The sequence below is a fragment of the Eptesicus fuscus genome, chromosome 14, assembly GCF_027574615.1.
Source record: "Eptesicus fuscus isolate TK198812 chromosome 14, DD_ASM_mEF_20220401, whole genome shotgun sequence".
In the NCBI taxonomy this organism is placed as follows: domain Eukaryota; kingdom Metazoa; phylum Chordata; class Mammalia; order Chiroptera; family Vespertilionidae; genus Eptesicus; species Eptesicus fuscus.
This window is the reverse complement of record NC_072486.1, coordinates 68,377,760-68,401,532: the sequence shown is the minus strand read 5'-3', so window position 1 is coordinate 68,401,532 and position 23,773 is coordinate 68,377,760. Positions and strand designations below refer to the sequence as shown.

The following is a 23,773-nucleotide window of genomic DNA, read 5'->3' as shown; positions in this document are numbered from 1 at the left end:
TGTTTAGGAAATCCAAAATCCCTGTTCTGCTTCTCAGAGTAGTGATCAAGGGATCTCCTCTTTTTTCCCTGCTCAGCTCTCAAAAATGCACTCCTGATCACCCAAATGTGTGCATTTTCATATGAAATAGGAAAATAAAAAGATATTTGTGTCTCACTTGCAGACCAATTCATAAAAGAGATTAGCAAAATAACATAATTATAAATGAAAAGTAGTCAGTTTGCTTGTGCAAAGAGGTTACCTGTACAGTATAGCATCAGTGGATTTGAAGGACCTTTAGTAAAGAACCAACAATTTTGGTGCGACAAATTATTTCTGCTTCCTTATCTGCTTATAAAAGCTACTTGCAGGCACGATCCTCCAGTAGGTGTGAAGGTGGAATTACACCTTTGTCTAGAGTTTCTTAAACTTAACTGGCTAATTCAATGTTAGTATTCAGGTATACTCATCTAAGAGAGAGAACAGATGGATTCTAATTTTTTTTAATCAATCAATTCTTGGTAATTGAGGCTTAAAAATATAAAATGGCCTGGATGCTTGAACAGCTGTTGATGTAAATAACTGTTTCTAGTGAAATGTGTTTGATGTTTCCTTGTCAGAGAAATCACTTGTGAAATTGCATGCTGTGAACTAGTAATATGTTTAATCTAAGAAAGTCTTTCCAGGAATAAAAATAGAGCCAGTTGAAATAATTTGGCCTCTTCACAATTAACTCACAGATATGATGACTTTGATTTCATAGTATATTTTCAAGTTAAAACTCTTGAAATACTAAAGATTCAAAGTCCCAAAGATTTTTTACATCATTTTCAATGAATAGTCTGCATATAAGTCTTCTCTGTTACATAGAAAATAAAGGAAAAATGTTTTCAACTGTAAAAAATCTTACTATTTAACTGTAAGACATTGAGCCATACAATTTTTTAAAAACTGAAATTGCATTATATTTCATGTCCATGGTAAAATTGAAAGTATATTGTTTCTGCATTTCTCCCTAGCATTTACATGCAACTCCTACTCATGTTAAAGAAAGTTGGCCATAAAGAGTTGCAGTTCACTGATAAGAAGTGAGGCTTTGGTGGTATTTATCATTTAACATTGAAAATGAACTCTTCTCTCTTTGGAATATAAAAGGAAAGAGATTCTTGATCTAATCAGAATTCTAAAATGCAGATTATGGTTAGTAGTAAATATAGAGAAAATTGGTAATTGTTGCTAAATGTTTCATTGGGGTTATAAGACTAATTGAATTTTGAAGTTGTTTTAGAAGAAGCCACCTAATAAATCTTTATAATGGGAGGCACATTCATGTAAGTTGAATCATCCTTTCCAACCTCATTTTTTTTTATTCACTTAGATGATGTTGGAGCAATTCCAATAAAGCACTTTCCAAAGCATGTTGCAGATTTACATGCAAGTAGTGGGTTTACTGAAGAATTCGAGGTATGATTTTACTACATCTATGTTAAGTAATAGGGAAAATAGCAAATTTAAACGATTCAGCAGTAGACTATTTTTTGATCTAATAACATTGAAACCATTTTCACTTCTAGTGAGAATATTAGTTCCATATATGTGTTTAGGAGATGTGTTATGGTTATCGTATAATTTAGAAAATTGGTTTTCCATTTTAAAAAGCCATGTCGTGCTAGTGGAAAAATTAAAAAAAAAAAACAACAGTTAATACTGGCACATAAAGTACAGAACTCTAGCATTCTTTTTAAAAATAATAGTCATTAGTAACACTGATTCCTTTTAATTTTCTAAATTATATAAATTACCCTAAATGACTAAATTTCATGCTTCTCAGCCAAAGTATATACAAACTTTAATTATAAATATTACAGCAGTGTAAATGCAGAAGCATTTATTATACAGGTATAATAAATATTATACAAAGTAACATCCCAATTTCTCAAAAAAATATACACTTCTAAAACGCATTTAAAATTTACAATCAATGAAAATTTTTCTAGTAACATCTCTTAAAATACTCTTAGGTAGAAGAGGCAGATAAATTTGCTGTGAATTTATCATGGCCCATTGAAATATCAGTTTACAGATTTTTCAAAATAGGGTCACTATTGTACTAGGTGACTCTACATTCAGCCTTCACCCAACTCTAGAAGTTATTTGCTCTTATTTACATTACTGATGAACTCAGTTTCCATAGTAGTGAATTAATAACTAAAATTCTGGGATTCAAAACTAGGGATCTTCAGTCCCTCACCTCCTCCCCTAGGAAGCATCACATGGCTTTTCTGTCCCCCTTCTGAATATCCCAGTGCTCTAAGGGCTTCCTCCCTCTTTTTTTTTTTTTATATATATATATGTTTTTAGTGATTTGAGAGAGGAAAGGATAGGGAGAGAGAGAGATAGAAACATCAATGATGAGAGAGAATCATTGATTGGCTGCTTCCTGCACACCCCACACTGGGGATCCAGCCCACAACCCAGGGCATGTGCCCTGACCGGGAATCGAACTGTGGCCTCCTACTTCATAGGTCCGCACTCAACCACTGAGCCATGCCTGCCAGGCTAAGGTCCTCCCTCTTTAAAGCACTTTCAGCTCTGCTCCTGATCAGAGGGTGTGCCACTCTCTCCATTGCACCCAGCAACTGCTTCCCAGAAGTCACGCCAACCAAGGTGCATTTAGGGAGGGAAGGTGCCACAGATTAGAAAGCTTTAAGAAATCAAAAGAAATAGAAATGAAAAGTGATGTCGTTTCACTAAATTTAAAATAGGCAATTCACCAAATCTTAAAAGAAACCTAAGCCATGGCTACTTTGAATAAGAAATCAGTGTGAGACAATGACTAAGTAAAGCAGAATAATATAAAGAATTACATATTTAAAACATCAAATTAGTTGTTCTTACTTAACAGAGGTTACTTTGTGGTCCCATGTTAACTCATAGAAACTACCAGGCTCACCTCAAACAAAATCGTAATTGAAAGAGGGAGAATGTGCCAAGGATAGGTCTGATTTTCCAAATGTGAAAAACCATCAGGAAAAAATAGACAATTTATAATAAAGTTGCTGATAGTATATGGGCAAAAGCAGATTGATCGCTTTCACAACTATACAATCATTTTGAATATTACTATGCTATTTGTAATAATGAAATTAATAACCTCAGAATGTGTTTTTTAATTCCATTGCTTTTAACTCACAGTTTGACTCAAGAAAGAAAACTTTTCATTAACTTAATAATTAGCTTAGTAACTAACAATGCTATACCTTTTAAATATTAAATTGTTTTTAAGTCTAGAGTCAGAATGACTTGCTGCAAAAGAGACATTAAAAGCTTACTTGGAGAGAGGCTGGGCCATTTGTGATTAACCAGGTTTATATTTGGGTTATATACTTTCTCAAAAAAGTATAAGGCTTTCATGTTATTGTTTAATATTAAATAATTATTAATTCCAAACTCATATAATTAGAAAATATCTCTGAAAAAGATCTTAGCTCATTTTTAAAGATAATTGCCAGAAGTAATTTTCTGTATCCATTAAAGTTTAAATTAAAAATAGGTCAGTGTATTGAAAGTAATGCTATCTAAATTTTTGCTTCAAAATGACCTAGAATATATGATAAAAAGTTTTTGGAGATTTTTAATATTTTGTAACCCTAAATCTATTTCAAACCACCTAATAGGAAGTCTTTTATTCTTTAAAATTACTCAAACAAAAATATGTATCACTAATTCACAGTTTCAAATAGTGCTACAGTGATCAAATAGCATTATATTTGGATATTAGCAAATCTGACTAATATGACAAAATGTGTCATCAAATAGATGGGTTTCCTCATCTGAATTTTTTTTAAAACCATCATATTATTATACCACTGTCCTTTTTTAAAATGTTTATTTTTCCTTTCACATAATTTTAAAGTTCCAAATTGTTAGAAATTTTGATTTGCATGTAATTGTTTGAAACATTCTGTTTTGTATTTGACAAATGTATTTATTGCATGATCATAGTTTTCCATTGTAAACCTAATATGAACACTTTTTTTTCTCATTTGTCGTGTGCTGTGGAATTTGATTTCTTTACTTTTTTGGCATTCATTCCCTCATTAGACACTGAAAGAGTTTTACCAGGTAAGGCATTATTTCACTGCATTTTCTCTTAGCCAAGAAATAGTTGTAACATGCTAAAATTTTTTAGATAGACTATTTTGTTTGTTTTGTCTTCATTATATTTTAAGGCCCTTTGTCTGAAAGGACACATGTGAAAATGTTGTACGTACCATTTCTTTACAGGAAGTGCAGAGCTGTACTGTTGACTTAGGTATCACAGCAGACAGCTCCAATCACCCCGACAACAAGCACAAGAACCGATACGTAAATATCGTTGCCTGTGAGTATGTCCTTCACTCAGCTCTGACTTGGTTACCATTGTCATTGCTATGCCCTTAAACAACGTCCTCAAGTCTTCTCAGCACACCTATGGTCGCTGTTGCAGAACCTTTATGTCAGGGAATATGACATATGTTAAATAATACATCGCATTTATCTCTATAATTTAAATGCATTTTGCCATTAATGACACCTGTATCTTTTATTTTTTTAAATTTACCTTTATTGTTGAAAGTATTACAGTTGTCCCCTTTTAGCTCCCATTGGGCCTCCTCCCCAGGCCTTCACGGCACTATTGTCTGTGCCATGGGCTGTGCATATATGCATATAAATTCTTTGGTTAATCTCTTCCCACCCCCCACTTCCCTGTTTCTTTTAAATAAAACAAACTTATTTTAATCCAGTCCTTTCTTCAGGTCCTATTGACTATAAATCTGTTCTTATGGTTTCTGTCATTATTTATACTAGTACTAGAGGCCTGGTGCACGAATTTGTGCATGGGTGGGGTCCCTCTGGGTGGCCTGCAGGAATCGGCCAAAACCTGCAGTCCAATGCCACCTGCAGCTCCTACTTACCGCTCTCGCTCATCCCAGCCCCACTGTGCCAGCTGCGGGCTTGCGCCCAATCAGTCCCTAACAGGAGAGGCTTGAGCTGCTGCAGCAGTGCTCGCCAGCCATGAGCCCTGTGTCTGGCGCCCTCCCAAGGGGAGTGGCCTGTGGGATCAGGCTAAAACCAGCTCTCTGACATCCCCCGAAGAGTCCCGGATTGCAAGAGAGTGCAGGTTAGGCTGAGGGACCCCACCGGTGTATGATCGGGCCAGGGAGGGACCACAGGAGGACTCCAGGGCGTGTCCAGCCCATCTCACTCAGTCCCTATCTACCAGACCCCAGCAGCAAGCTAACCTACCAGTCAGAGCATCTGCCCCCTGGTGGTCAATGCACATCATAGCGACTGGTCAACCAGTTGACTGTCTGCCCCCTGGTGGTCAGTGCACATCAAAGCGAGCGGTTGAGCAACCTTAGCATATCATTAGCATATTACGCTTTGATTGCTTGTTCAGTTGTCCTGCCATTCGGTCTATTTGCATATTACCTTTTTATTATATAGGAATTCCATGGTCCTCTTTGCATTTGGGATCTACTTACTATTATGTTAATTTATTAACCAAGTTATATTTTCTTTGGACTTTATTTTTCCTTCCACTCTTTCCTCCCTGTCTTGCCATTCTTCCTGGGGTCTTATAAAGGGTTAGTTGGATTCTTTCTTTCCCTTTATTTTCTTAGTTATGTTTCTCTTTTTCTTCTCAATAGCTCTTTCCCTTAATGCAACTTTACCTCTTTTTTCCTATGAAATTACCATCTTTCTTCTGTTGTTGTTTTTTAAATTGAAGTATAATTGACGTATACAACATTATATTAGTTTCAGGTGTACAACATAAAGATGCAACATTTGTATATATCACCTCTTGTTTATATCTCTTCCCTCTGATTTTCTTCTATATTTCCTCCCCTCCATCTCTTGCAATCCATCTTCATGCCCCTTCCTGAATCTCTACTTACATTCTTTCTTATATATTCCGTGTGCTCCCCTAAATCCCTATGAACATAGTATTACCAGCCTGGTTATTTAAATACTGGTTCCAGTCTAGTTTCTGGAGGCCAATGAAACTGCACACGCCTCCCTTTTGTTATTAAATTTTTTCTAAATAGTTTGCATGGATGCTGCCTGTCTTTCCATGTGGCTTACACCAATGTTTATTTTTTTAGTAGAAGGTCCCCCTTCATGTTTGTCTTCCTCAACTGAAGCAACTGTCTGGCTGCACACAAAAACTCAGCTGCTTCTTGGAGAGGGTGAAGTTGTTAAACTATTCCCTCTACCAGCTAAATAGAAAATACCCAACAGGTAACTCAGAAGAAGATGGAGATGAACATTTGTTGAACAACTCCTATGTGCCTGGCACTGTAAAAACATCATTTTGTTTAGCCTGAGCCAGTTTGGATCAGTGGATAGAGTGTCAGCCTGTGGACTGAAGAGTCCCGGGTCCGATTCCATTCAAGGGCACGTACCTCGGTTGCAGACTTCTCCCAGGCCCAGACTCTGGTTGGGGCGTGTGCAGGAGGCAACCAATCAATGTTTTCTCTGACATTGATATTTCTGTCTTTCCCTCTCTCTTCCACTCTCTCTAAAAATCAATGGAAAAATATCCTCAGGTGAGGATTAAAAAAAAAAAAACCATACACCACAAAACATTATTTCGTTTAATTCCTGAAACAATCTGGCAAAATAGGTTATTAACAGTCCTGCTTTAGAGATGGAGAAAAACAACTCAGAAAATTTAGCCAGTAACATCCATCAAAATATATTAGAACAAAAGTACAAAAATCGGTGAAACTGCCTCACACTCCTCGTTCCATTGCCGTACAGTATTTCTGCTTATATCCCTGCACCTGTGTGAGCAGCTGTCATCACAGAAGCATTAATATTGCTGAATATCTCTAAATCTTGTCACGGTTTGGTCTGTACTCACTTCTTTTTACCCTTGAAAAGAATAGTCTGCTCTGTGAAACTACCATGTTTTCTTCCTGTAACATTTTTCTTTCTTATTCTGTAGTTCCCCCAAATAGTTTCTCTGTGGAAATGCAGCTAATCCCACACACTTCATTTCAACATATTTAAATTGCCACAGTACACAGTGTGGAAGTCACTATAGCTTTCATCCCCCTTTATGGACAGGGCAGGATCCATGTCTGCTGTTGGGCAACATTTCTCCTGTCTCCCTTTGCAGGAGTTACTCTTTGAGGTTCTTCCCTTGATAGAGCTGTTTGCTGTAACTGCAAAGAAAAACCAGCAACGCTTCGAGAGTTTGGAGTCACACTTTAATATACACCAGTAGGCTTAGAGAAAAATGAACTCAAATTCTAAGCAGAGCAAACAAGCAGAATTTTTCTTTTTATTAAAGAGCCAGCCCTATGTGTGCTTAGTGGTTATCTCTCGGGAAGCGTGTGGCCTTGAAAACAACACATTTCTATCCAATTAAAAAATACATCCGGCATGGCTTGAGAGTATGGGCGTATCTAGTCTCTGGCCTTACAAGGTCAGACAGCTAAGTTTATCTTTCTTATTATTCAAGCAGGCTAGAAAGCAAAGTTATTTTTTCAGAATAAGGGGCTGTCTAAAAAATAGCAGAGAATTTCAAACAATGGTTTTACAAAATAGGGATTAGCCTTCACATAACCATTCACAGATGCCTCCTAAGTCCCTTGTGCTTCCTTCTGTACTTTTCTTCCTCCATCAGCCTCACCTTCAGAGCATATATACAGCCATCCTTCCTCAGCTTCCTGAGACCCCATCACTCTTCTCTCCCTTCAGTGGCTCCTCCCAGTTCACAGCCCAATATCCACCTTTAAACACCTATCTAAGATGTCAAGTTCAGGTTTCAATCTCTACAAAAATGTTTATCATCTCAAACCAACACAGGTTCTTCCTTCATGCCCCCCTACTGCTTTGCACCTCTCTCAACACCTCAGCCTTCCTTTCTGTGTATATGTCCATTCTTACCTTCTACATTAGAAAACTTGAAGTCAGAAGCTCTTGTTATTTTTATATTTATATTTGTCATCTCTGGAGTCCCCAAAAGCCTGCTATAGTAAATTACATTACATTGATTCTAATTATTGACAAATTATTATGTAAATAGAAAGAACCTTTATACTGAAAAGTAGTCCATGCTATAATGAAATTTTTTTTTTTTTACAGATGACCACAGTAGGGTTAAGCTGGCACAACTTGCTGAAAAAGATGGCAAACTGACTGATTACATCAATGCCAATTATGTTGATGTAAGCATGCTTTAACTTAAATGTTATAGAAATTATATTAGAATAAGAATTTATTGTGCCACATACTAGTATTTAATACATGTTATATGATCGACAATAAGAAATACAAATCAGTGGTGAGAGATTCCCCTGTCTAAAGGATTTCAGACTGAATAACAGCCCAGCTCATATATATGGTTTATCTTCTAGATGTGTAAGGGATTCAGGCTGGGCATGTATACTCAGGGTAGGATGGATGGATAGATAGATAGGTAGGTAGATAGATAGATAGATTGATAGATAGATAGATAGATAGATGATTGATAGATAAATAGATAGATGATGATAGATAGATAGATAGATAGATAGATAGATAGATAGAGATTTAGGGAGGTTTATAACCCCTTCAATATGAGGGGCAGGACCAGTGCTTATTTTGCATGTCCCGGAACCCCTGGCACAATGCTGTGTAGATAGCAGATGATCAATAAATCCTTACTGAAAAACTTCCAAGGTGGTACTGGCTAAAAGTGATTACTACTAACCAGTTATCAATCTTCATAACCTTGGGCATCTCTCAGGACACCCAGCTTTGTAGGACCTGTTAGAGCTCCTCAGGGACTAACTTACTGGTGTTTCACTGTGGTCAACGGAATGTCAGTGGAGCTCCGTTATTCTCCTGACAGTGAGCTCTCAGTCTTGCTGCCTTCATTTTTACGCTGTGTGGAACACTGAACTCAAAGAAGTGAGCACCAAATATAAGTATACAGTGGGCTTGTTGTAGGCAACCACTTCTTGCTTCCAGATAAGGCAATAAGTATGTCATATCAAACATGGGGTTGGGAGTCAGCACTACTCGTTTTGAATCCAGGTCTGCCGCTGGCTAGCTGTGGGAGCTTGGAAAGCCACTTAACCCCTCTGAGCTCCAGTGTCCTCATCTTCAAATGAGGATGGTGCTTCCATTTTGCATATTGCTTATGGATTAGGGTCAATGTTTGTAGAGCATCTTGGCCAGCAATGGGTGCTCAGTGAAGCATAGCTATTAATCATTAGCGTTGCTCAGTTCCACCAAGGAAAGGGTAAGGAGACACCAGAGGTTTCCTAACTGTTGTAAACAACTGAGCCCCAATGCCCGGACCACGTTTCAAAGCAGCACAGTTAAGGACCAGATATTAAGCAAAGTCCATAGACTTAGAGTAAATATACTTGGATTAAAGATGCACAGAATGGTGCACCTCTTTTTCTACAAAAACGTGTAGCTAAAGAAGAGCTGCTGTGTTTTTTAGTACTATTAAGTTTATCCAGCTTTGCAGGCTTATTTTTTTATGATTTTCTTTTATAGAAAAATAAATGTGCTGATCTAAAAACGTAAGTCTTAGATGGTTAAAAATGGCATGCAAATCAGTTAGTAAGAAATGGTTTCATTTATTTCTTCAGGGTTACACCAGACCAAAAGCTTACATTGCTGCTCAAGGCCCCTTGAAATCCACAGCCGAAGATTTCTGGAGAATGATATGGGAGCATAATGTGGAAGTCATTGTCATGATCACAAACCTCGTGGAGAAGGGAAGGGTATGTGGGTAATCCCTTATGGCATCCCCAAAGTAACAACTAGAGGCGCTTCAAAGTGCTTTCATGGAGTCAGCTTTAGGAAGCAACCAAAGGTAGGAGAGCTCACCAGGATTCCTTTCCAGTGAGTATGACAGTTAAAGGAAAACTTAACATTTTAGGGCAAAAAGTTTCACTATTAATCCAGTTATCTGCTATTAAAATGCATTCTTCATAGTTTGAGGAAGATAAATGGGGCTCATTGAAAAGCAATGTGGAGTGAGATTGCCCTATGGTGACTAGATACATCTAGCCACACTTTCCTCATCTGAAAAAGGGAAGTTTGGACCAGATAATTGCAAGTCCCTTTTGCTTCTTTGATCTGTCCCTGGGTCTCCTCTTCAGCCAATCTGCAATCACTTAGAAAGGAAAGAAATATTTAGAATAGTGAGAGAATCCATTTCTGTCACAGTCTCAGACCTTTACAGATTTTAGGTGCTGCTCTTACCTGTACATTGCGCATTGGATATGGAAAAAGCATCTTTACTTTCCTTTTTGCAGAGAAAATGTGACCAGTACTGGCCTGCTGATGGTAGTGAAGAGTATGGGAACTTTCTGGTCACTCAGAAGAGTGTCCAAATGCTTGCCTATTATACTGTGAGAAATTTTACCCTGAGAAACACAAAGATAAAAAAGGTGAGTCCATAAATGATGGACATTCTCATTTGAGTAACACATCTGACCCATTTTCAAGTGAGTGGATGGTATAACAAAAATAAGGTAAAAATGTATAATAAAGGCATTAAGTGTTCTTATTACTAGGTGTACCAGTTAATAATAGCGGATTTTGTAATCAAAGAAAACACTATAATTTCAAGAGAAACATCAAAAGTGCTTTATTCAAAGTAATGTCCATCGCTAGCTACACATTTCCCCATCTTTCAGGTTATTTGTGGATACCGTCCCAATAGAACTTTTCTCGTATTGAGGCAAACAATTCAGAGACCCAATTTTCCATTTCTTTGTATGTTTTGAAGTTCTGCTCAGAAAGTGCATGTGCTATCGATCGGAACAAGTGGTAATCTGAAGGAGCAAGGTCTGGTGAATACAGCGGGTGGGTTAATACTTCCCAGGCAAGATCTTTTAACGTGTCTTCAGCTGATTTTCTTCAACTGATGCAAGTGTGTCATCATGAAGCAAAATTACTTTGCCATGTCTTCTGGAGCATTCTCGTCATTTCACGATCAAAGCATGGTTCAAATTGATTATTTGTTGTTGGTAGCAATCAGTATTAACAGTTTCACCTGGTTTTAGAACTGTATAATACACCCACCTTCATGATCCCACCAAACTCAGAGCATTGTCTTCTTTCTGAAGTGATTTGGCCTTGCAGTTGATGTTGATGATTGACCTGGATCAACCCATGATTTTGTGCATTTGGGATTCTCAAAATAAATCCACTTTTCATCACCAGTCATAATTCAATGCAAAACATTTCTTTCATGCCGTTGAAGCAACATTTTACTGATGACTTTTCAGTTTTCCATTTGTCTTTTGTTCAGTAGATGTGGCACCCATTTTCCTTCCTTTAAAATCTTTCGCATTGCTTGTAAACAATTGGAAATTGTTTGCTGAGCAACGTTTAATCTTTCTGCAAGTTGTTTTTGAGTTTGACACGCATCTTCCTCTAATAATGCATGTAATTGTTGGTCTTCAAACTTTTTTGTTTGACCTGGACGTCTTTGTCTTTCACATCGAAAATATCACTTTTAAAGCTTTTAAACCAGTGTTCATAAATATTTTGAGATGGAGCATATTCACCATAAGCTTCCCAGGTATTCAGCAGCACTTTTCTTCAAAATAAAGTAGTGAATTAAAACTTCCCACAGATGCTCTTTTTTTGGCACAAAATTCAACATTTTTAATTGTAAAAATATCTATGATGTTAACACCTTCAGCAAATTTGACATATGAAGTTTTGAAGCTGGTTGTCAATACAACAAAATAGCATACATATCAAATCGCATATATAGCAACATATGTATAACTCCATCTATTGAAAATAATCCACATTATTAACCAGTATACCTAGTATAGCCGCACCTCAATCCCAAAGTTTCTTCCAAGTCTCTAAATGCCAGCCATGGCTTTGGAGCTAGATTGGACATGGTGCTAATGGTAGCAATGGATTTGATGCACAAACAAAAATTCCTGCCCCTTTGATCACTGCACATCCAACTAAAAATAGTGGAGCTTAAAGTAAGGGAAAGGAAAAAACAGAACAATGATGTAGTAGTAGTCAGGGAGGGAAAAAGGAAGGAAGGGAGGGGGGGAGAGAGAGAGAGAGAGAGAGAGAGAAAGGCAGGGGAGACAGAGAGAGAGAGAGAGGGAGGGAGAGAGAGGGAGAGAGAGCTTGAGATTGAGGTTGACTGACTCCAGGGTGGAAATTCAGGCAGTGTCTGTGTTACAGACGTGAGGAGAATTCCTTCCTCTTTCGAAAACCTCAGTCTACTCTTCAGGCTTTCATCTAATTGCGAGGCCCACTCATATTTTGGAGCATAATCTACTTTACTCTAAGTCTACTGATTTAAATGTCAATCACATCTAAAAATATCTTGACAGAAACATCTAGTATGACTTGGTGTTCGACTAAACCACAGGCCACTACAGCCTGGCCAAGTCAACACCTAAGATCAACCATCACAAACAACAGTGTGCACATTTGCTTCATTACAGACTGATGACATCCAGCTATGAACCCTAAGCTGCTTAAGAGCCCCATGTGTTTTGCGTGTATTCCTGTGATTAGCTGTCTGGTCTTTTCCAGGGCTCCCAGAAAGGAAGGCCCAGTGGGCGCGTGGTCACGCAGTACCACTACACGCAGTGGCCCGACATGGGAGTGCCAGAATACTCACTGCCCGTGCTGACCTTCGTGAGAAAGGCGTCCCAGGCCAAGCGCTACGCGGTGGGGCCCGTTGTTGTCCATTGCAGGTGAGTCCCAGAGATGGGTTTCTAACCCATAGTCTTGCTCATGCTGACAACAAGGGAATCAGTGGAACCAAGATTTTGCCAAAATGGGAATGATTTCATGAAGTGGTTTTGAAACCGGACAACCAATGGGTCCGGGCTGCCTGTCACTACTTGAGCCAATTCAGCAGAGACAGGGTTGAATAATATATGAGTGTTTATTCCAAAAATGCCAGCAGAATGGGAGAGCAGCAGGTCATCCACAAAAATCTGCTCTGCAGCCCCTCTAAGCCAGCTGCTTGTATAGGGGTAGGACAAAGATTACATGGGGAAGTAGGGATTACAGGTACGGGGAAGTAGTTAGTTCAGGCTGGAGTGAGACTCCATTGTTTGGGCAGCAAGGTTGTTAATCTTTCCATTCTTGAATGAGAATGGACCACATTCCAAGGTTGATTCCCAGGTCCCGGGGGCATACAACTCCCAGCCAGGTCAGAATGCCCTTTCTTTAACCAACACAAGGCAATCATGGTTAACAGCGCATGATTAATATTTCCCATAACCATAGTGTTAATGTAAAAACATTCAAACCTGTAAAGAATTTTTGTGAGTTTATTTGAGCCAAACTGTTGACAATTGCCGGGAAGCAGAATCTCAACAGATTGGGATAATGCTCTGGAGAATGGCAGTTCTGCACCTTGTTTTATACATTACAATCAAAGAGGAGACATAGGTGGGTTCCATAAACTCCATTGGTGATAGATTAGAGGTAGGAGAAAGCAAAGTGGGGGAGAACCGGGATTGCATAAAAGTAAAATGATAGACACATACTTCTTTTACATAGGTGGGTGCAGGATAGTTAACAGCAACAATTAACAGGATAACAATAACAATGAAGGAATTTGTGGTCTCTGTCCTGGCGCCCAGGGCATTTGGTTGTGCCCTGAGGGGTCCTGAAAAAAGGGAAGTTAAAAGTTACCCTGACATTTCAAGGATATGTTATAGATGCAAAAAGACAATAGGCCCAGTTCAGGTAAAGATTGACCTTGTCAGGGAAGACATGGCATATGAGGCATGTGATGTGACTACACACCACAACTACTTTTAGTTAAAGTTTAATTTCAGACCATCCTTGTGGTTACTTTAGGTCTGAGAGTTTGCAAGACCACCATACAGGCCTTCCCTGAACTTGTCAGGTTAGCATGTGGCCCCTTTGTCCACAAGGGCTAGTCCCCAATATTCTATTTTTGCCCCTAACAGTTTCATGAGGGGAATAAAATTACATACAGGTTTTCATAAATGTTGATCACTAGGTAATAAATATGTCAGACTCACAATTTGCTGAATATTTTAAAGCACCAGGTATTTTTACAATGTTTATCATATCCTATTTGACTGTTGAATTGGGTTTCAACTTATTAACCATGTGAAGCAGGTGGAACAATGTTTTGTCCTTAAACAAACATCCTATCTAATAAAAGGGTAATATGCAAATTGGCTGTCACTCCAACACACAAGATGGCCACCCCCATGTGGACACAAGATGGTCAGCAGGGGAGGGCAATTGTGGGCGATCAGGCCAACAGGAAGGGCAGTTGGGAGGGCAATCAGGCCTGCAGGGGAGGGACCAGGCCTGCAGGAAAGGGCAGTTAGGGGGGACCAGGCCTGCAGGGAGGGAAGTTGGGGGGGACCAGGCCTGCAGGGGAGGGAAGTTGTGGGGGACAAGGCCTGCAAGGAAGGGCAGTTGGGAGGGACAAGGCCTGCAGGGGAGGGTAGTTGGGGGGACAAGGCCTGCAGGGGAGGGCAGTTGGGGGCAACCAGGCCTGCAGGGGAGGACAGTTAGGGTCAATCAGGCCAGCAAGGGAGCAGTTAAGCATTGCTCAGGCTGGCAGGGGAGTGGTTAGGGGTGATCAGGCTGGCAGGCAGAAGCAGTTAGGGGCAATCAGGCAGGCAGGCAGGTGAGTGGTTGGGAGCCAGCAGTTCTGGATTATGAGAGGGATGTTTGACTTCCCGTTTAGGCCCGATCCCACCAGGATTGGAGATGTTGCAGGCTGGGCGGAGGGACACACCAACCTCCCCCGTGCATGAATTTTGTGCACTGAGCCTCTAGTTTATTACAATATAATGGTATGAGATAAAAATGCTTGAGAAGCAACCCCTGTTCCAAGGACTTAATTGTTCCTAGAAACATCTATCTGTTGCCTCCCATATGCGCCCTACTGGGATCGTAGCTACAACACAGGTAGGTACCCAGACTGGGAACGGAATTGACAACCTTTTGGTGCACAGGGCAATGCTCAATCAACTGAGCCACACTGGTTGGGCTGTTGTAGAGTTATTATGTCAGGCTTACATTAGAGAAAACGAAGCACATGGAGTGTGAGGGATTTGACAGAATACTTTTTAAGTTGTTTTAAAACAGTTTGGGATCTAAAAGTCTCATTTTCCTGAGTTCTCCCTAATATATCCTATTGAATGTGTTATCAATTCATCCTTGCCCAAGTTGTTTAACTTCCAAGCCTGGATTGATGATAAGGACAAAATGATATAACAGAGAAATGGGAAACAACATTGGCGGTTTCAGGTGCTATTTTTCAGTTAAAATAAAAGTAGCAGCTAACTGTTCCTGAGTGTTGACTCTCCACCAAGCTTTGTGACCACAGAAATCAAATCCCTCCCTGTGTGCAGTGTTTTCATCAGAGCAGTGCCTGTGTTCTTAAAGAAGCAAGCATTTTCCTTTGCTCTACAGCTTATCTGACATATTCTAATTACCTATCTCAGGAGTTCTCTTCAGACAAAGTTTGAGAGACCTATCTTGAGGTTTTTATCTGTTCGCCTGAAGATAAGCTGAGGGAAACAGGAAGATGCAAGAAAAACAGCTCTGAAGGTCAGGAATTGTTTCTCCGCAAATGGAGAAGGACCAGGGTATTGTGCAGAGCAGGTGCCAATTTTCCTCTCTAGCACTTTCCACTTGTTGGAGCAGCTGAAAGGAATCCAGTCTGTGAATTCTGTCCCTTCAGTAGAGTCTTTGAAGAAGTCAGTAGATAATGACCCTTTAGAAATGACTGAAGTTAAGCTTTATTCTTCATGCTCTCGCTGAAATGATATTTTTCGGCAGCAACCCTGATAGAATTCTTTTTCCCATTAATGCGGAAATCTTTACAAACATGTCTCCCTGGCAATACAGACTCAGGGACCTTTTTTTTTTTCAGAATCTGGTGATGCTTGTGCTTTTATCTTTCTCAGATTAATTGTCTATTTATTATGCTCTGACAAATAATATTTTCACTGTGCAATATAAAATGAATAATAAATGTATTTATTAAAAATAAAAATGTACAACAGAGCCCTGTCTGACTTGGCTCAATGGATAGAGCATCAGCCTGCAGACTGAAGGGTCTCGGGTTCAGTTCCACTCAAGGGCACATGTCTAGGTTGTGGGCCGATCCCCAGTGTGGGGCATGCAGGAGGCAGTTGATCAATGATTCTCTCTCATCATTGATATTTCTATCTCTCTCTCCCTCTCTCTTCTCTGAAATCAATAAAAAAAATTTTTTTAAATCTACAACAGAAATAGGTTGTTTTGCAGTTTGACTGGTAGCAAAAAAAATTTAATGGAAATTTTGTCATTTGAAGCATATGCTTAACAACTACTTACAGTTTGGGGTAGATAATTATTTATTACTAGAGGCCCAGTGCATGATTGAATCATGCACGTGTAGGGTCCCCTACACACTTTCACTTTCTATCTCAGGGGAGCTGGGTGCCTGTCCGCTGGTGCACCAGGCCTTTCAGAAGTCTCCGGCGCTGTGAAGGCTTCTGAAAGGCCTGGTGCCTGTCCGCTCAGGCACCCAGCTTCCCCGCTTTTGATGGTCCGTGGTGGGACGTGAGCTCACTGCCCCAGAGGCCCCTTCTGTGCCACAGCACAGCCATGGCGCAGACACTGAGCTCGCGCCGCTGCTGGCGATGCGAGCTCAGCATCCCGCTGGCCCAGTCGGCCCCCCGGCCACCCCGAGTCCCGCCCCCCCCCGCGCCTCCTGGCCAATCGCGGGCATAGCGAAGGTACGGTCAATTTGCATATTTGTCTATTATTAGGTAGGATGTGGCTCATTTGCTTGAGGAAGGAAATTATTTTAATTTACAAGACAGCTCGTAGTGACCTATCTTCCAATTTATTCTGTGCCTGCCGTTGAACCCATTTTTTTTTGTTTTGTTTTGTTTTCTTTAGTGCTGGAGTTGGGAGAACAGGCACATATATTGTGCTGGACAGTATGTTGCAGCAAATTCAACATGAAGGCACAGTCAACATATTCGGCTTCTTAAAACACATTCGTTCACAAAGAAACTATTTGGTGCAAACTGAGGTATGAGAAAAAGGGTAATTTTATTTATCTAAGGGTTGGAAACATCACTAAAATGCTAACGCTGGGTAGACAAGTGTTTGTGTTAGCAGGTGAATTAGTCTGGTAGGGCTGCCATATAAAGTACTACAAACTGGTTTAAAACAACAGATACGGATTGTCCCATAGTTTTGGAAGCCAGAAATGCAAAATCGTGGTGTTGGCAGGGCCATGCTGCCTCTGCAACCTCTAGGGAGGGATCCTTCATTATCTTTTCGAGCTTCTGGTAGCACGTGTGTTCCTGGGATGGAGCAGCATAATTCCAACCCCTGTCTCTGTCTTCCAAGGGCCCTCTTCCCTCTGTGTCCAGGTCCAAATTTTCCTCTTACAAGGACACTAGCCACTACCTCATTCCAATTATTTACATGTGCAATGACTTTATTTACAAGTACAGTCACATTCTGAAGTGCTGGGGGTTAAGGCTTCAACATATCTTTTGGGGAGGACACAGTTCAACCCATAAGAGGTAATTGCATATAATTCATGGAAGGGCCAACTAAATTTTGTCTATTTTGTGACCAAATGGGAACTATTTTTAAAGTAACACCAGTTACAGAGAAGATTCAGAAAATGAGTCTTCTGCTAGCAAAATCCTCAAGTTTTTCCTCCACGTAGTAAAAGAATGGGTTCATTTTTATATTTAAAAGTATGCGTTATGCTAAAGTTCTATCCATTTTTAGGCCCATATTTTATGTCACAGGACAAGTCTGCATATCTGTGTTGGTTTTCGCTATGTCTAAATAAAAAGGAATGTAAATTGAAAATTATTGATGGCAGCTTGAAAGCGATTGGAAACCAGACAGGTTTAAAACCAAACCAAATTTCATTTCATAAAAGAACTGACATTCTAGTCATGTAAGACTAGAGCAGTGGTTCCCAGTGTGGGGCACACACCCCATAGGGGGCAACTGGATTTTTAAGAGGCGGGGGAGCTTTCGAGAATGAGTTATAAACAGTGAATTTTTTGCATTTCTTCTGATTCTAGGGGCCTCATATACAGTATATAAATATATCTTGTGACATATTTATGCATTTCAATTCTCTATTATATGTTTTGAAACTTTATTTGCTGTTTTTTCATATCACTTCATATTATTATTATTTTTTAACTATTTCTTAGTGATTTCTTCCTCAGTACTTAAAACTGTCCTTTCGTTCTTTTATTTTTCTCTTTCATGGATGCCATGGTCTTTGGAAGCTTGTTTAGACCAAATGAATGACCTTTGACGCTTCCTCCACGTGAATAGGAGTTCACTTTTTGAATAATAAGAATTATATGTCACAGGGGCGGGCATCAGGATTTTAGAGATGCTTAGGTGGGGCATGGCCAAAAAAAGGTTGAGAGCCATTGGTCTAGAGAAAAGAGTCCTATTCATAGAAAAAGAAGATAACTCTTAGAAACCGTAAAAATAATTACACTAAATTATATATGACTGGCTAAAAGGAGAATTAGAATGGACAGAGGGGAAGACCCCTCAGAGGGAGAGAGGTCAGGGAAGTCCTCATGCAGAATGCGGAAGTGGGCGTTGGGTTGAAGGCAGGGCAGAGAAAAGGCATTGCTTTGCCTCCCCACATCACCCTGCCTCCTTCCCACAAATGTGAGCCCACAAGAAACAGAGAGGAGAGGGAAGAGGAGAGCTGTGTGCTGCCCCGACTGCCTCTTTCCCTCCCCCTGCCTTCCGGCCGGGCCTGATAAGCAATCTTTTGTGGCTTTCTCTCCACCCTCAGTAAAAAAACGCTTTCTGTCTGTCAGTGGAAGCTACTGCTCTTAAACCTAGATGCACATAAGGAAAAGCTGAAGTAATATTCCCTACTGCCCCTGCCTTGCCAGGAGCAGTATGTCTTCATTCATGACGCGCTGGTTGAGGCCATCCTCAGCAAGGAGACTGAGGTGCCCGAAGGTCACATTCACGCCTATGTCAATGCGCTCCTCATCCCCGGGCCGACGGGCAAAACAAAGCTGGAGAAACAGTTCAAGGTGAGTCCTCTTGGCAGCGCCGTGGGTCTCTCTGCCCACGGAACTGAATGTGCCGGCCTCCTCCCCTCGGAGTCCGCAGGGCCGCGGGGGTGGGCGGAGGGAGCTGTTGGCTCAGTGGCTTGTATTGTTCTGTATTGTTCTCCGCCACCGGCAGCGAAGCCACGTGGTGCATTTCAAGGAGAACCTTCCTGTGGAGTGGCGAGGAGAGAAAGTTCTCAGAAACCCTAGACTAACTTTTATAAACGCGGACTCGGGCAGGCGGAGGGGGGCACCCAGCCCACCAGGATGCACAGACGGGACTTACAATACAGACCGGACAAGTGCTCTTCTTGCTTTGAAAAGCCCAGACCACTCAGCCAGCCGTGCGCGCGGGGGCCCGGGCTGCTCTGCGGCTCTTGGGGAGCAGTCTGCCCCACTTGAAGCCCCTGAATGAGAAGAGGCGGCACCGCCACGACGGCTTCGGCAGCCCGTGTCTCCCACGCACCCTGTCCCAAGGCCGCGCACCGGGGAGGAGAGCACGCGGTGCTTCGGTTGTTGTTTAATATTGTTCCTCCCGCAGCCCAGCTCTCTGACTTCCAGAAATCAGGGAGCAGAGAATCAGAAAGCAGATGTGCCCCGGCCTGCCAGCTGGGGTGGGGCATTGCAGAGGCGAGGCTTCCGGAGGAATGGAGGAGTTACTGTGCTCCCCGTTATTCCCGTCCTAACCTCTTACGTCCCGGGATTCCCGGGGAAACAGGGCCAGGTTCTGAAGGAGGACTATCTGGGAAGAATACGGAAGACGTTGGGGAAAACCCAGGAGAGTTAGTTAACAAACCTTGAGATTTCAGGTTTTCCCCTCCCTTCTCCCCAGCCTGCAGCATAGAAGATGTTAGCACTGAATTGTCTCTGACCTGGTTGCCCTCTTAGCACCGATTGCACTTCGGAGGAGTGAGAGAAAGACGAGGGGTGAATGCTGAACTGAGCACCTGCTGTCGGAAAACATGAATATTTCCCTCAGCCAAGCTTATCTGAGGCAGAAAGGAATGCTTAAGGAAAAGTGCACGGCATGGCTCCCAGAAACAGATAATAAGGAAATATTAAATGTTAACATTAGCTTTTCCCTTAATTAAAAAAAAATACATATGTATTACCCATATTCCGCATTTCACTATGCGTTATCCCTGACACAGTTCTATAAGAGAACTGATATGGCTTCCACTGGATGACCAGGATAAAAATGGAAATATCAATTATGACATCAGAATCCATTGAAAAAGAGGGACATTTGACTCTGTTTCCTGTTACCATCATAACTAGGAAATGCAGGTGTGTGTGTGCTTATTGTCGTATAAGGAAAGGTATTGATTCAAGTTTATCCACAGGAAAATTTCTCTGCAATAAATTTTGCATGTCTATTTATTCAACGAATATTATATCAGACACCTATCACATGTCAGGCTTTTGTGTTAGACACTGGTTTTATTTTATTTTTTTGACACTGATTTTAAAATTAATATAGCATAAAGGTCCCAAAACATCCAAACCAATACTGAAAAATAAGAAATAGAAATGTATTGTACTGCTTATGGAAGACTTATTATGCAGATATAATAATATTTAAAAACAGACAAATAAGCCAGAGGAACCATGCACATGTGGAAATTATGTGATTAATACGACATTACAAATTAGTAAGGTAAGGATGAACTAATCGATAAATGATATTAAAATAATTTCTATGTGGAAACAAGTAAAGTTAGGCCCCTACCACACCTCAAACTCTAAAATTATTCAGGATGGATTTTAAGTACCTCAAGGTGAACGCTAACTATTATAACTATTAGAGGGACATACCTTTCAAGCATTCAGAGTAGAGAAGGCATTTTAAAATAAAAACATAATTTATAAAAATCTTAAGGGAAAACTTAATACATTGGGTGTAAATATCTATGTGACTAGAGGGAACAAAGATATTTGCAACTTTTTTTTAACAGACTATAGGTTTACATTCAAGATATCAAAAAAACCCCTACAAATCAATAACTGACAGTGAAGTAGAAATAAGAAACTACAGTCCTCAAAGAAGAAATCTAAATGGCTGATTAACAGTAAAGTCCTCCATCTCACAATAATTAAGGAAATGCAAACCAAAACCATGATACAGCATTTTTTTATATATCAGACTATCAAAACTTAAGCACTGGACACTCTGGCTGGTTTGGCTCAGTGAATAGAGTGTCAGCCTTCAAATTGATGAGTCCCTGATTCGATTCCGGTCAAGGGCACATGCTTCGGTTGCAGGCTCGATCCCCAGTGAGGGGCATGCAGGAGGCAGCCGATCAATGATTCTCTCTCATCATTGATGTTTCTATCTCTCTCTCCCTTTCCCTTCCTCTTTGAAATCAATAAAAAATATATTTTTAAAAAAGATTTAAACACTTGATGACTCCTAATTCTCTATAGAAATCCTCACGTGTGAATATTCAGAAATATAGAAGGGAAATTCATTGCTACAATTTTGGACATAGCAAAACATTGGAAATGACCTGAACCTTCAGTAATTGGGGAATAGATAAATAGCAAGTAGATTGTTCATGTGATGGAGCACTGAAAGAATGAATAAAATCCAACTATACCCATATACATTTACACACACACAGTGTGCAGCTTATCTCCCAACTGCACGGGATTTAAGTAGAGGAAATGGAGAGTGCACTCCCACAGCGGAAGCCATGGGGAAGATCTTCCCGATGCTGCAAGTCAACTAGGAAGCTAGTGTTCTCTGCGTCTTCCAACTTTCCTGGTGTCAAACACAGATGTGCCACAGAGTTCCCCAAAACAACTTCAGTTCAAGGAATTCTTGAAAAAAAGTCAGATATATTTATATTCGGTATCTTACCTTGGTTGGGCTGTGTATGTATATGAGTGTGTGTGTGTGTGCGTGTGTGTGCATGTGTGTGTATTTGAGTGACTTTAATGAAATAATCTGTATTTTTCCTTCACTCCCATTCTCAGCTCCTGAGCCAATCGAATATACAGCAGAGTGACTATTCTACAGCCCTAAAGCAATGCAACAGGGAAAAGAACAGAACTTCTTCCATCATTCCTGGTAGGATATGTGAATCTTGAAAAAAAAAAAAAAAAACCACAACTTTCTTTCATTTATAATAGAAACCTTGTAAGTAATTTAACAATATTTGTACATTTTAGGACAAAAGCAATACATTCAGATTTTTCTAATTATGTAACTTTTAAAAAAGAATCTCAAACCCTGAAGTGTCACCTAAAACTGCAAAATACATGGTAACGTGAGCTTAAAGGTCACAGACACTCAGCATGAGACGTGCAGCTGTGTTTTGCCACATGGGGCTGGAGGGGAAGGTGTAGCGCGGGGGGGGGGCACGGTTGTTTACCCGGAATGCTCTGTGTTGCAGTGGAAAGATCACGGGTTGGCATTTCGTCCCTGAGCGGGGAAGGCACAGACTACATCAATGCCTCCTATATCATGGTAAGTCAGAGAAGTCGCTGGGGAGACTGCCTGCCAGCTTGTGCTACCAGAACCAAAACCAGAGTGAGCTGCCTGAGGCAGTAGCTGGGGACATGGGCAGCAGCCCTGGGGGACAGAAGTCAGACCTGATGACGGCAGTAGCGATAGATAACAGCCTTCCTTGATGTTTTAATGTAGGCCGGGACTGGGAAAACCTGCAAATAAGTAGATGCAGGAACCAAACACCATCAGGGCTGATGATTAGACACAAAACATGTGCTCATCCATCAGAGGGCCTCTGGACACCAAACGTGCCCTGTTGCCAGCGGTGTGAAATTTGGCACTCTGTCGCTGGGACTTGTGGGAAATGAGAAATGTAACTCTTCTCTAGATTTCCACCCTATATAGTGAAGGAGATACGGTTCGTAAGTCATGTTGCTAAGTCTGCTCCTAGAGCTGATGGCTGTGTGAACTTGGGCATCTGCTTAACCACCTGTAAAACACGGATCGCATTTTCTATCCCGTAGTACCGCTGGGAGGAATAACCGACTTAAGGGGAGAAAATGCTTAGTGCTATACCTGGCATAGAGCAGTGCCCCCTAAACATTGACTGGAGTAATCACATTGTTACTTATAAACACAATCTGAAAATAAAGAGATTGCCATAATGTTTTCTGAATATTTAAAGTCATATCTCAAGGTTTTATCTACCTTCTTTTTGATTGTGTAGGGTTATTACCAGAGCAACGAATTTATCATCACGCAGCATCCCCTTCTCCACACCATCAAAGATTTCTGGAGGATGATATGGGACCATAACGCCCAGCTGGTGGTTATGCTTCCTGATGGTCAAAACATGGTAAGGCCCTCAGGCCGCTCTTAGTATTGTCCTTGAGGGAGAAATATCAGCTCACAACAGCTGGAAGTCCAGCAAACAAACCGGTCGTGTTTGCAACTAATAAAGTAATGTCACTGGAGTTGCACCTTGACTAGTATTGGGCCTGGTTTGGTTATGCAATCAGGTCTGAAATTGTTGAATGACAGTTTTAAATAAGGGTAGGTTGAAATTAATTTAAATTTAAGTATTTTGTGACACAGTCTACGAAAATTACAATCACAATCATGAATGAAGTCAGTCCATATGCTTCTATGTATTTTTAATAAAACTTTGTAAGATATTTGGAGATTCCCCGAGTGTGAGGCTATCCATAGAAGACCAATTTGGAATAAAGTGAAC

At 40.5% G+C, this 23,773-nt stretch overlaps 1 protein-coding gene across 1 annotated transcript in view; it reads left to right on the top strand.

Annotated features, from left to right (window-relative positions):
• The window catches only part of PTPRZ1 (protein tyrosine phosphatase receptor type Z1), a 197,500-nt gene that overhangs the window by 161,957 nt on the left and 11,770 nt on the right, over positions 1-23,773 (top strand). Inside the window, 12 exon segments of the mRNA XM_054726188.1 lie at positions 1,358-1,443; positions 4,084-4,104; positions 4,267-4,363; positions 8,119-8,201; positions 9,618-9,752; positions 10,290-10,424; positions 12,556-12,719; positions 16,921-17,056; positions 18,924-19,070; positions 22,065-22,158; positions 22,484-22,557; positions 23,267-23,395. Coding sequence (XP_054582163.1) covers positions 1,358-1,443; positions 4,084-4,104; positions 4,267-4,363; positions 8,119-8,201; positions 9,618-9,752; positions 10,290-10,424; positions 12,556-12,719; positions 16,921-17,056; positions 18,924-19,070; positions 22,065-22,158; positions 22,484-22,557; positions 23,267-23,395 — 1,301 coding nt within the window.